The following is a 14,362-nucleotide window of genomic DNA, read 5'->3' on the forward strand; positions in this document are numbered from 1 at the left end:
ATAATATAATATAATATAATATAATATAATATAATATAATATATAATATAATATAATATAATATAATATAATATAATATAATAATCAGTGTTATATGTCGACCCTGGACCACAAAACCAGTCATAAGGGTCAATTTCTTGAAACTGAGATGTATACGTCATCCGAAAGCTAAATAAATAGTCTTTCCATTGATGTATGGTTTGTTAGGATAGGACAATATTTGGCCGAGATACAACTATTTGAAAATCTGGCATCTGTGGGAGCCAAAAAATCAAAATACTGAGAAAAATTTAAACACGTAAAGAAATGAATGAATTGAAATGTGTTTGTAATGATGAGGATTTGGTGGCACATTTAAATTTGTCCAAATGAAGTTCTTAGCAATGCCTATTACTAATCAAAAAATTAGGTTTTGATATATTTATAGTAGGAAATTTACAAAATATCTTCATGGAACCTGATCTTTACTTAATATACTAATTATGTTTGGCATAAAAGAAAAATCGATAATTTTGACCCATACTATGTTTTTTTGTGGCTATTGCTAAATATATACCAGTGTGTCTGTGTGTCATATGTTATTTTTTTGTAAATATAGAGGAGTATTCTGTGTTTTGTGTGTATTCTGGGAAAATACAATCACGTCAGAGTGAGTTCCTGTTTAAAGCAGATATAAATAAAGAAATGCCATCAAGTCTTTCATAATGGCACTCAGAGCTTCATCCTCTAAAAAACACAGTCAGTAGGGTAGAAAACACAATGTCACCAGCTGGCCTGACGACACAAGCCTCCGATGAGAGTTCTCCAGTCGATAAGGATTTGATGGCGGAGGTTTGGCTTCAGGTCGAGGTAAACTCTACTGCACATGCCTTGACATCTTACTGTTCTTTTTTCTGGCAGGAGGCTTGAAATGCAATATATCACTAGAACAGCCTTCTTCCTCCCCTACTCCCAAATGCACACACACAAACACACACTCACACACACCTGCCACCCATGTTTCCGTCTGTGCTCTCAGCAACGGAAGACCTAGACAAGAGCTGCTAAAAGTGGTTATGTAGGACAGCGGAGCACAATGCTGATTATGCAAAAGGCAAAAACGGAAAATGACAGTCATTAATAGCATTCCAGGAGTTAACTGTCCATAACTAACACTGCCAAAGGCAAGCTGGCAAACAGAGACAATCGTGAGTGTGTGTGTGTGTTTGTGTGTTTGTGTGTGTGTGTGTGTGTGTGTGTGTGTGTGTGTGTGTGTGTGTGTGTGTGTGTGTGTGTGGTGTGTGTGTGTGTGTGTGTGTGTGTGTGTGTGTGTGTGTGTGTGTGTGTGTGTGTGTGTGTGTGTGTGTGTGTGTGTGTGTGTGTGTGTGTGTGTGTATTCAGGGACAGTGAGCATACACTGTACAAACAGTTCTCAGTTTAGAAACGAACTATAATAGCAAACATGCAATTAACCGAAAGATGCGAGACCTGCGTCCTCAAGGTCAGACGCTATTGAATATTTTGTGCTTAGCGTACAGGAAGTAATTACCACCCACATAATTACAGAAGGTGACTGTGTTGCAATTCACAAACGCACCATATTGCCTTCGAATCATTTAATTCTTCATCTAGCGCATTTTCGAGGGGAAGCCCACTGAGCTATTGCAAGACCTTGAATTCCTTGCCACATGAGGGGCTCTTTGTTTCCCCTCGATTAAGCTTGCCTGAGTGTTCAGGGCAGAGTGTGTCACGGTTCCTCAGTGTGTGTGGTGTTTCCAGGCGGCCGTGGTGAGCGCTGACCCCTGCTAAAGCTCCTGCTCCTCACCCCGCTGTGCTAAAAGCTACCTACGCGCTCACTGGCCACCATGTTGGGAAGTGATCCAAATCCACCTCCTCATGCTTCCCTTGCACGCTTTGCTCCTCCGCAGCCGGGCCTGCATTCGGTCGCATCTGCAGTGTGTTAAAACACTTTCTCCTATCACAACTGTATGTAAGCCAGTCGTTGATCGTTTTCTCCAAAAAATGTAAACATTCTGGCGCTATCAAAACATTTCTCGACCTGCCTGACATCCCAACAGTGGTTGAACCAATGGTGTGAGTTTGAGGCAGGGCTATCTGTTTGACTGACCAATGACAGATGGGGGAATGTTTGGGAAAACTGTTTGAAACAGCCATTGTTTTAGCAAATTTATTTGCTGATGTCAAACAAATAGAAATTTTATTTAATTTAAGCTCTACAACATTGGAAATATTGACTCTAGAACTTTAACTCAAAGTAATCTTCAAAAGTAATGTATTTGAATTCATGTTCATTTTCGGAATAAAATACAAAAATATACATAAAAGTATATGAGTATATACACACTTTTTATTATATAAAAATAATAATGTAAGTTTTCATAATATATATATATCCTACCATTTAAGGGTTTTGGGTCAGTAAGATTGTGTAATGTTTTTTTTTGAAAGAAAGAATATTACAGTTTAAAATAGCTGATTCTGGGCCCTATTTATCGATCTAAGCACATGGTCTAATGCACACGGCGCAAGAATCCACTTTTGCTAGTTTAACGATGGGAAAATGGTCGGGGCACCTGGGCACATGGTCTAAACGTGTTGTCACTATTCTCTTAATGAGTAATGGGTGTTTTAGGGCATAACGTGCAATAAACCAATCAGAGTTTCATCTCCCATCATCTTTATAAGCAAGTTGCGCTCGCGCCATGGCTATTTTAATTTTTAAAAATGTTTGTGTGCTGCTGCTTGTCTCTGTGTTTATAATAAGCAAAGTGTACGCACGTTGTGCACCCGCCTATAGGCGCATATTATTAACGCGCTATTTAAATAACAAAGAAAAAATATTGCGCCAGACTTTAGGCCAGGTTTGAGTTGGTCTATGGCGCAGTTTATTTTCACCAGCACGTCCATGGGCGCACAAATGGGTGCAAATGCATTTGCTATTTAAACAATGCAGCGCAGGACGGGAAAATAAGAAACTGCGTCGGGCTGAAACTAGCAAGAACACTTGCGCCGTGCATTGTGCCGGGTGTATGATAGGGCCCTCTATTTTAATATATTCAAAAGTTAATCTATTCCTGCAGTGGCAAAACTAAATTTTCCACACCATTCAGTGCCACATGAACATTCAGAAATCAGGTGAGTTGGTGCTCAAAAAACATTTATTATTATTATAAATATTGAGAACCATTGTGCTGCTTAATTAATATATCTATACAGTGATTCTTTGATCAACAGAAAGTTCAAAAGAACAGCACTATTGTAACATTATTCTATCTATAACCAGACCTAAAACTATGTTTTTTTCTGCTTTAAAGCGTTGCCAATCAGATAGGAACACCACCGAGGACGGTGGCTTAATTCATCATTTCTTTCCACTCTCGCAGAGAGAAAATATGTACACTCATGTATGTGTTCACGGAGGGGGTTACACAGGCTCATAGCCAGCCCTTTTGTTTCTCACGGCAGCGCCAGCTTCATTAGCATAAATTAGAATATTTCACGGCAAGAGAGCGACTCATAGCTATGCGTTACCTTCACATAACGACACACGTCCTCCCGCACCCTTCCACTCTATCTCCTCGCCTGCTGTAAAATCTAACCCCCCTGCTGATTAAAGAGAGTGGAAGGGATCTTTAGCACAGCCACACCACGCCAATAGCATTACATTAATCTACATTAGAAACATTCATTACATGCTAAACCACTCAGGCAACATGCCTCTTCCCCAGCACACTCTGTATATCATATCATTAGCTTAAAGTATATGGAATGAATATGAAAATACACTTCCCTGTTGAGACATTCCCTCAAGTAAAATACTAAGACGTGGCTGAGGCAACACTATAATTGTATGGTGAAATCTAACAAAGGTAGACGATATCAGTGTCATTTTATTACTCTAACACACACTATCTATGAAATGAAAACGTGTGTAAAAGTCATTTTTGGGCTGTGAATAGAGTCTACAGGAGGTTTTAGGTTACACAGCTACTCAGTGCGAGTGTGTGTGTGTGCAGGTCCTCAATCTCTCCACGTTTCCCTGAACACAGGATACGACAGCGAATAATGCTGATTCCGTCCAATGAGCGCGTGTCGACTGACAGTGTTCCTAAGCTGCGGCGAAAGGCGGCCATTAATCTTGGTCTGGTTTAAGTAGCATATATTAATTTGTGTCATTTTTACTAAGTCGAGACAGGAAGGGGCGCTCGCCAGTCCGTGTTTGACTGCTCACAGCAGCGGGAGAAGGGGGGGGACTGATGGCTGGGGGGAATATAGGGGGGTCTTTTATGTATTGCGCCGCTACCGTCGTCAAAATCAAACAGCGGGATGCAGGAGAGCGGCAATCGCCGGCCTTTGAATTAAACTAAATGAACTCCTGGGGTGTTGGTATGGCAACCATAGCTGAAAACGGCACCGCCTTTTACACTTAAAACACGTAAAGAAATGAATGAATTGAAATGTGTTTGTAATGATGAGGATTTGGTGGCACAAAGAGCCCTAATGCTGTTATATGGATCACGGCCATTGACTGCACCGCTGAGGGGCTGAGTCTGACTCCACAGAGACAATAATAGCATCTGCAGAGCCTTTTACTGTAATTCGCTTTTTTACACTGAGCTACAAACTGCACCACAGACTAATATCAGACAGAAAAAAAAGGAGCTCCGTCGCATCTGCAAGCAAATTTCCTCTCTAAAGCAATTTTTAATCCAATAAGCGAGTAGATGTTTTCGCTGTAATGGCTCTGAATATGATATCTGTCAGACAACTATGAACAAAGCTCAGTTTGCAGAATGACTGGCATTGATGCTGTAGATATCCAAACCGGCCAACGCTGCCATGCTTTTAAGCACTTTAGATGCATTCAAATCTTTTGAAAGGAAATATTAAATGACCATTACGATTATTGTGCCTTACACTACAACAAACAATAACTAACAGTTTGTATTGTTAGCCAACTCATGCAAAAATGAGAAATGGTGCATTCCTTATTTATTTATAGTTATAGTTTTTAGCATGGCACTGTGTTCTTTTTACATGAGCAGCTTGTGTTTTCAGTGTCTCAAAGCGCCTTGAACACAGTAAATGCTGCTTCACACAAACTCCATCTCTGCATCTGCTCAGAGTTGAAGTCGATAATTGAAGATATTAAGACAGCCATAAATAATTAAAATTGTAATTTTACATTTGTATTTATTATTTTTTTAAACGCTCTATTTTTTTTTTAGTGAAATATTAAAAATAGTAATATTTCTTGTTTTGTTTCTTATATTTAATTAAGTAATAATAATTGATAATATTATTAATGCTATATAAACACAAAATTGTGCAGCCCTTCATAAAGCACAGCAAATACGGAGTTTTGAAAAAATGCGATTTAAATCGCAAGCACAATTTTTATCACATAAGACACGATAAGACTTTCTCTCCAAATCGTGCAGCACTACTTGAGTGCAAAATCCTGCTGAGTGCTGATGATTAATTTCATGTGTTGTGATGCCTTTCATACAGGAAAGGAGGTGGGGTGGTTTAAATAAAGGTTTTGATCCTAAAGCAATGTGAAACGATATTAACATGATGTCGTCAGCCAAGACTCTGTACAGAATGTAGGTACGAAATGCAACAGTTTCAAACAGGCCCAGCGTAACCTTAAGCCATGTCAATAATTATTTTATAAAATGAGGGTTTGGGTTCCTTTATTGACCATCCGCAGGAGGAAAACACCTCCCACACAAAAAGCGCTTCTTCACTATTCACACGGGCAACCTGTTATCAGAGCTAATTAGAGACTCCCACCTCCGTTATACATTTCTGTAATTAGGCTCTTAAAACATGATTAACATGTCTCAATTACGCCAGTCATCATTTGCATAATTTATAAGGAGCTCTGATTGCGAGTGAGTTTAGACTTGAAGCTGGGTAATAACAGAGAAACACACAGGAAACATTATGCTGCTACTGAGGCATGTCCGTTCCAACGGCCCTAAGTATGATTAGCAATCACGTTCCAAATAAAGCAGGAGGAGGAGAGACTCCCCTCATGTAGCTGTAGCAAACACAATATTTCTCCACAAGATGGTCGTTAGATATCTTGCCAGCTCTAAAATTACGTGGCGCACGAAGAACAAATGAGTTAAGGAATGAAGCCCAAACTTTATTAAGCGTGGTGTTGCAAGCACTGATACCGCTACAATAAAGGTAAAAGAACACTGTGAATAAATATGTGAATATTACAAGAGTAATACATCAAAATACAACCCTTACAAAATGTACTAAGTTTACTTGTGTTTTCTCACCTCATCTCATAATGGCTATATTAATATATGAAAGAAAGACATTTATTTGAAGTTGAAAGATATTTTGTAAGAATTCCGCAGCTGAATCTTGTGTTAAAGGTAAATTAATCACTACTCTGAGACAAGTGTGAGATACGTATGAGGTTATATCACTCATATGACATGAGATACAAGTAAGGACATGCTTGTTAGTGTCTGCACGTGTCAGGTTAGATGATAACAGTGTATCCAATTTCTCCATATTGCTTTTAGCACTTATGCACATGCAAGAAAGAATTATTTGTTGAATGCCACCTTAAATGAACTTTTGAAGTCTGCATGAAATGGAATGCTTTGATTTGGAAAAATCAAATATATGTTTTGAATCTTACTGTAAACAATTAATCCATGCATATGGATGCATATGTTTCTTTATTTTTAATCAAAATGTCAAAACTCTTCCTGTGAAACAACATACTTATCTCTGGTTATGTATATGCCAAACCTCTCCAATCACTTTGTTTGCCCCACACATTCAGACCTGCCTCCAGCCAATCAACAACCAATAACTAGAAGCAAGTCCCAAGGTTTTTTTGTTTTGTTTTTTCTGTTTTGATAATCCGCTTCATTCAGACGTTCATCACAATATATAAGAAAAAATTATAATAATAATAGTGATATATATATATATATATATATAAATGACTTTATACACCCTAACTGAAGACAAAAGTTGCAACATTTAACAATCACCAGTGAGTTAGGGTCAATGACATAAACTCATTTTTGTCTGTCTGTTATTAAAAATGCATTAAAAATCCAATTAATAGATATAATGACTTCAATACCTGTATACTATGAGGAGAATGCTTCTTATTTCCCAATTACACTTCGTTATAAATGTTTAAGGGCATAAAACCCCTGTAGACCCTCACAACTGTTTAGGCCAGTACATTACTTCAAATATCAGATCATTTTTATGACAAGGCAAAGGTTAGTTCAGGCTGTAAAATGTCATGTGATCCAACTGAATCCTCAAAAACATAATGATAATTATTAATAATACATCAAAAAATCTAGAAAAACCTTTTACCTTGAAAAATATATATTTTTTGAAAATGTGTGTACTCACATATAGTGAATTTTTAAGTTACAGCACATAACATTTTTAGTAGATTTTTTTTTTTTTTTTTTTTTTTTTTACTTTTCTAAAAGTTTTTTTTTTTTTTTTTTACCTAACACGATAAAAAAAAAAAAAAAAAAAAAAAAAAAAAAGCCAAGCCATTTTCTTTTTAGTGGACTTTTTTTTTCTGTCATCGACCCTCTACGGTTCAGCGAGTTCAAGCTAAGTTTAAGTTTATTTTTCAAAGCTCTGTTCATGATCGGGCAAATGTATGTCCATGTGAAACAGGCCTGATGAAAGCCCCAAGGGTAAAAGGAGCTGAAACCCGATACCAACAAACATCCAAGTTAATGTCAACGTTTCCATACGCGACCATCTATATGTGTCAATCACCCAATTCAAACACACACAGCGGCCTTGCATTTCCAAGAGCATGCAGTATACACAAATACATCAAGGCTTTAAATAATCCGAAACACTTGCGGTGCTAAAGCAGCCTTGTTTAAAAGCCCCCACCCGCATCACATCCTGTTTCGTGAGCCGTAATACTTGTTTATACTCGCATGCCGGCCTGTGCCGTGTTAGCTCGGTCAGGCCCTGTGTAAAAATACACGGCGAGGTCAGGAGTTCAGGCCGGCTCTGTCTGCTGCTGGCACACCGTACTGCCCCGCTTGTCAGCTGCTTGCCAGCGGAGGGCTCATCACCACGGCGCCCCCCCGCACGGCTGTCAACACTGCAACGTCACTAACTCGCCGCCACGCAACACATGGTATGCACCGGGCAACTCGCAGCCATGTCAATCTCAGCAAGACGGCCGTAGGTTACGAAGAATTACAGGAGCCGTGTCATTTCGTGCTCTCTCAACACGACTGCAGATGAAATATATTAGCGGAGCGAAAATTTATTGTTCCTGTCGAAGAAACTGTGTCGTGTCTGAATAGGAATTACGAGTTGCACTTAAAGCAGCAGGCTGAGGTGCCTGAGGTGACGACGCGGTTGATCCAAACATTCAAAGTTCTTGTAAATCAAGGTTATTGTGAGCACAAAAAGTTCATTTTTTAAAACACAGAGCCACTGTTTCATTGAGGCAAGGCTCCATGACCTCCACAGTCTGTTATGAAAGCTAAGACACCACTGTTCCACAGCACGCTACGCCAATTCAACAAAACAGACCGGCTACGGATTTAATAACCTCGCTTTTCTGGAATCCACCTGGGACTCTACGGCTGCAACAATGTAAAACCATGAATGAGGCTGACTCTTTATTAAAAAAAAAAAATTAAAAAGGCCCCGACAAAAATGGTGGCTGCTCTCGTTTGGGCGCTTTGCACTCAGCACATTTGCAGTAAATGTCACAGCGGAGGTTTGAGCCATTTTCTCCATGGTGGCGCTGGATTTTTAGTGGTGTCTGTCTGTGCAGTGTGAAATTACACCCTCACATTAAAAAGAGACGGAAGTGAACCGAGGTACAGCTCACGGCTAATTCTGTAGGAGAGAGCACAGGGGGGTTTAATGTACAAGGACCTTTCAAATCAACCAGCAGGGCTTGAGTTCATTTATTTTCAGTGTTTGCTTAACCATATTCCCGACATTTTCAATAGTAATAGAAACTGACATCTAAAAACACTGAATCTTTTTTTTTCCTTCTTCTTCTTTCTATTTTCGGAGTGTTTTCTTAAGTCACAACCAGGCTACTATCAATAGAATCTACTTTAAAAGCATCAAAAATCCTTTATTCTCTCTCAATTCCCAGGCCAGAGCTAAAAAAAACTACAGAAATAGTTTGCAAATGTTTGTAGCGGGATGTTTGATGGTGTAAATAAAACAAATCTATATTTTATTTTACACACACACACACACACACACACATATATCTTCTTGCATTAATTGCGTTAAATATTTTTAACGCGTTAAACTGAAAAACTAATTAAAAAATATATATAATATATATTAGTATATATATATATATATACTAATTAAAAAATATAAAAATATTTAACGCAATTAATTCAAGAAGTGCAGAACGACTGAGAACAGGACACATTTCAGACGCGCACTCCACTTCACTTCAGCGCCAAGCACGAGTCAAGCGAGCATGGAAACGGTACTGTGGCCGAAGCGCATGCTCTTCAAACGGTACTGGTACTGTAGCCTCTATCCTTTCACATCAAAGCGCAAAATAAACTACATGCATGCAATGTCGTGGTCAGTTAAGTCATGAAGTTACCAAAAAGGCGATTAAAGCTCCCTTAAAACTGTGCATGCATGTAATATATTTTATATAAGCCACATTTAAGAACATGTTTCTGAAATGGTTTTCAAAACTGTCCTGGAGCAGCCCATCACTCTAACACACCCGATTTAACTCGTCTGCTCATTAATAGCGACTTTAAGACCTGAAGTGGGTCAGAGAAGGTAAAAAGAGTTGAGAAAAGATCCGCGTCACGTTCAGCAGCGGCAGCTCCTAAAGAAATAGCAGCCAAACCAACCTAATGACCAGCTGCTGTGATGTCTATTAATCAAAATAAAAAGGGGAAAAAATAACTTTTATAGCTTTAAGGATTCATCTATGTTTAATTTAGTGTTGGATCATTTCAATTTCTGTATATTTCTGCTGAAGGGCACAGGTAAATCTGACATTTATTATAATGGGTTTATGTGAAGATTGTTTTAGGTTCACTTAAATTAAAAGTTATTTTTTTAAAGTCTAATAAATGTTAAAATTTATAGCTCTCAATTATATTGTAATGTTGAATGGCCATAGTCAATGGTTAAATATGGGGGGGGGCAACTTTATAGAGAAATCAGTATTGGTATCATTGATACTGGCCTTCAGTCATAAAAAAAGATGCCATTAAACAAATATACTACCTTTATGTTGTTTGTACATCAATTTGAAGATTGAATGTGAAATTATTGCAATATAAAAGTATATTTAATATCTTTAATGTTAGGTAAGATTAATCGCGATTAATTTCAGAAAAATGTGCGATATATATATATATCGCCCTCCTGATCCACTTGACAATAGCCCTCCTCCCACTTCCTTCAACAACTGGAAAGCCCAAACTTTTTTTGTGTGTGTGTTTTCAAAATGAAACAAACAAAAGAGCTGGAATCAGCTGATGTTAATATTTTTATACGAACACTGATCAAATGCAAGAAGGATTGATTCTGATGATCCGATGCACCTAATGAAGTCCTGAGAGAGAAAAGCAACCGCGGCACAACCGAGGAAGCTGAGATGAACCCCCTTGACAAAAACAACACCAGGGCTGTGTTCAAAAACAAACAAAAGCTCAACATGAGGTGTGTGTGGGGGAGGGGGGGGGCTTTTCACATTGTACACTGAGATAAAAAGAAGATAATATAGACGAAACAAACAACTAATTTACACACTCCTCAGGTTGGGAGTGACATCACAGCTATAATTTGACCCATATTCATAATCGAACATTTTTTATAGCATGTTTGGAGTCTAAACGGGTTCATCTCTCCAGTCAAAAGCCCTGCAGGTTCCTGGTTGCCAGGAACTGTGGGAAGAGAAGCAGGAGCAAAAAGCCAGGAAGAGGTCCAAGTCACTTTGTTCTTCATCTTGGAAACGAACTTTGAGTGAACCCCGGGTGACGCCAGGCAGTTCAAAAGAGCCAGGCATAACTCTTTCCCTTCTTGGAGAACCTTGCTAAACAAGAGGAGGAAAAAAGCGAACCTAGTGCCATGAGGCCCCTGTGATCGCTGACACAGTGGCCCACCGAAGCCCTCTTCAGTCGGTCAGAATCTCACTGAGGAGGGGGGAACCTCTCCACTGCAGTGCCTTTTAGACAGTGTGGCAGAGAGCCAAATTCAGCTACAATGTAATAAAATCTTTGTAAAAGACACTTTGGGGCTAATTAGAAGGAAAATATGACAGTGTTGTTGTTTTTTTTGTTTGTTTGTTTTTTTTTGTTTTTTTTTTGCATTTGTTGTTGTTTCTCATTGTAGCAATCTGCCTCGAAAAACCTTCACTCAGGGACGATCGCATAATCAAAACAGCATGTTCATTTCACTAATGAATAGCGCTTCTGGTGGACTTTTTAAACTGCTCTTAAAGTGCCTTACTTAACCAGCTACATTTTATTCAAACAAAAACTTCTGAATATATCCATTAACAATTTAGAATCTGCATCTAGTCAGACAGCGCAGGAAAAAAAAAATGGTATGTTGCAAGAAGTCGAGTTTATAAAACTCAGATGAGCATTATCAAAACCATGAGGCACAGTAACTTAAAGTTAACAGTCAAAATCGCAATTTAATGAGTAAAATAACATTCTAAAATCCTATTTTCAAACTAAAGCCATTGATATGCTCATATACTGTAGGCTATAAAAGTAAAATAACATGAGGAAAAGCCTCATCATTTGCGCTCAATGCAGCATAACATAACCAATGATACAATACAATGTAAAATGCTGTATTAAGTAATACACTTCAGCTCAGCTGCAAAAAAATTATAATCCTAGCACACAAAATAATAATAACTATCTATTTGAGGAATCTGAATGCGGTATGAATCACACATTATTTGAATAGCATGAATTTGTGTGTTATTATTGTAATATCAGAACTTTGACATGGTGCAGTCTTGACTCTAACTGCAAATTCTCCTCTATCTAAATATCTAATAACGCACATTCTCACAAGACACGCAATACATCACTGTATTAAAGAGCTCTGTAGCAAAAAAATAATAAAAAAATCAATATTTCAGTATTCAGCTTAATGTGATAACTGGATTTAAACAAAGGGTAGCACTTGCAACTTTTTGCTTTCTGTTCTCTATATACTGTAAGACAGGAAAACCCACCTGTTTTTTCTTTTATTTCACACAGGACGTTGAATAGAGCCGGCTTCATTCTGTGACAATTCAGCGCATGTTTCCTAAAAACACAAACAGAAAATAAATATCAAGCCGTCACTATGCATGACCTGTCAAAACTGTCAAAACACAGACATTAGGCTTGGAAGGGAATGTCTGCTATGTCTGATGGAAATGTGTTTTTGAGTATTTTACAAATGGTATTTGATTGAAGACAGCTGACAAATGGCTCTAAATTGTGCAGCACTTTTTGGGAGTGATGCACGTGTTAAATGAGCAAAAAAAACTGTCAGAATATTTCACGTGCATCATAGATGGCAGCATAAATTGGATTGCAAAGCAAAATTACTATCAAATTCTCATATAAGAGGACTAGTAACAGTGTTTTTGCACTACTTTTCCAGAAAATAGCACAACACAAACTGAATTAATATTAAACCACAAATATAAAGTATATATCAGCATAAGAGTACTTTAATATGTGTGGTAATTACTACAAATTCCATTTTAAGTATTATTCTAAAAGTAAAATGTCTGCAAGTATTTTATAAACACCTGTGTTGAGAGTTGCTAAGGCTAATAGGATCAAGTCATTTTTTTATTTTTATTTTTTTGTCAACACTTCAGTCATATAAATTAGTCTTCAACTAGCTACCTTATTGATGTTAATTACTATTTAATTACAACTAAGTTAGTGTGTTTTATTGTAGGCTATAGAATATTTTTATGGAAAGTAACATATTTAACAACGTTCCTTTAATACACAACTAGTAGACGACAGAAAGACTGTAGCCACTTTGTCATAGTACAGTATGGACTTTCTTATAAATACGTACGAATAGAAATGTTTAAATATGCATACTTGGGCAAATTTATTTATTTGCTCAGTTCTAAGGTGCTTGCAGTCCAATAAATAAATAAACTAGGACTGAATCCACCCGCAACGTGTAGTAAGTCTATATGGCACTGAATCAATGCGTTTTCTCATTTGTAACCTGGGAGATCCAGAGAAATTGGAAATCGAAACGATGCATCTGGGTAGAAGAAGAAGACAGCTGAGATTGTGCAAATAAGCACTCGGAGGTGACTGTAACATGTTTGTAATGCAAAATAAAAATTTACGCCAGGATAAAAGTTTGAAAGAAGACGCGAAAAGACAGTCGGTGCGCTTCGGGTGGCGCGTAAAAATATAAAGCAGCTGACTTGTTTTACACTGTCGACGTGTTTCAGTAGCTACTATGAAGTTAATAACACAGAGACAGCATGCATACATTCTTGGATATATACCTGGCTTGTGCCTCGTCCAGACTTTGGTCGGTTATGGTCATGATTTGTTGTAATATGTCTCCAATGTCCTGTTTTCTTCCCTCGCCGTCCGCTCCTCCCGTGCCATCCTGCATATGCTGCGCCAGGCCGGGGTGTCCGGCCATGCCTACCCCGTGTGAGGAGTGCATCAACCGGGGCTGATCATCCATCCTCGCCGCTGTTCTCTAGACTCTGGTGACTTTTTCAATTCTTGCCTAGAAGGAAAATTCCTTCAGGAACTCTCTCCGTCACTCCCCCTTTTCTTTCTGGATGTCAGAAGCGCGCTTACAACATGGAGAGAGGGGAGAAAAGGCAAAGCTCCTTCTCACAGCTGGTTTGGGTGAAATCTGATCTGGAGAGCTGCTTTAGGATCAAGCCACTCCTGCTCTTGCCACCAAAGCCAAGACAACAGAGCCTAACTTTGTCTAAGGGCTGCTGTAATCCTGTGTAATCTGCGACTCTGCCGCGCAACTCCTTGTTTCCTTTGACAGCTTTACGACTGGAACAGCTTTAAGACGTGCTTTGAAGGCGTTAAACGTGGGGAGAGAAGTGCTTTTGTTTCGCACAGGTCTGCTGGCAACACTGACACATAACGAGAGGCTCCGCCCACTAACACTGGCACACAACGATGGGGCGCCGCCCATCGGCCGTGATTGGACGAGAGCGCGCTGTTGGCTCCGCCTCGCTTCTTCCACAATACGTCAATCATATTCGCGAGGAAGGTGGGTCGCCGTAATAAGCTTTAAGATGTGGCGTTAGCGCCGGGACTGGACAGGGTGGTAACACGGTGATGGATAGGGGTTG

General features: G+C 38.7%; 1 protein-coding gene across 2 annotated transcripts in view; it reads right to left on the reverse strand.

Moving 5' to 3' along the window:
- Positions 1-14,152, reverse strand: part of pbx1a (pre-B-cell leukemia homeobox 1a) — a 64,199-nt gene extending 50,047 nt beyond the window's left edge. For both annotated transcript variants that reach the window (XM_042718044.1, XM_042718043.1), the window contains exons 1-2: positions 13,541-14,152; positions 12,242-12,315 (exon numbers count right to left, since the gene is read on the reverse strand). In XM_042718044.1, coding sequence (XP_042573978.1) covers positions 12,242-12,315; positions 13,541-13,728 — 262 coding nt within the window. In that variant the 5' untranslated portion in view covers positions 13,729-14,152. The remainder of the gene's footprint in view (positions 1-12,241; positions 12,316-13,540) is intronic.
- Positions 14,153-14,362: the final 210 nt, after the last annotated feature.

This window comes from Cyprinus carpio, chromosome B2 (genome assembly GCF_018340385.1).
Source record: "Cyprinus carpio isolate SPL01 chromosome B2, ASM1834038v1, whole genome shotgun sequence".
NCBI lineage: Eukaryota > Metazoa > Chordata > Actinopteri > Cypriniformes > Cyprinidae > Cyprinus > Cyprinus carpio.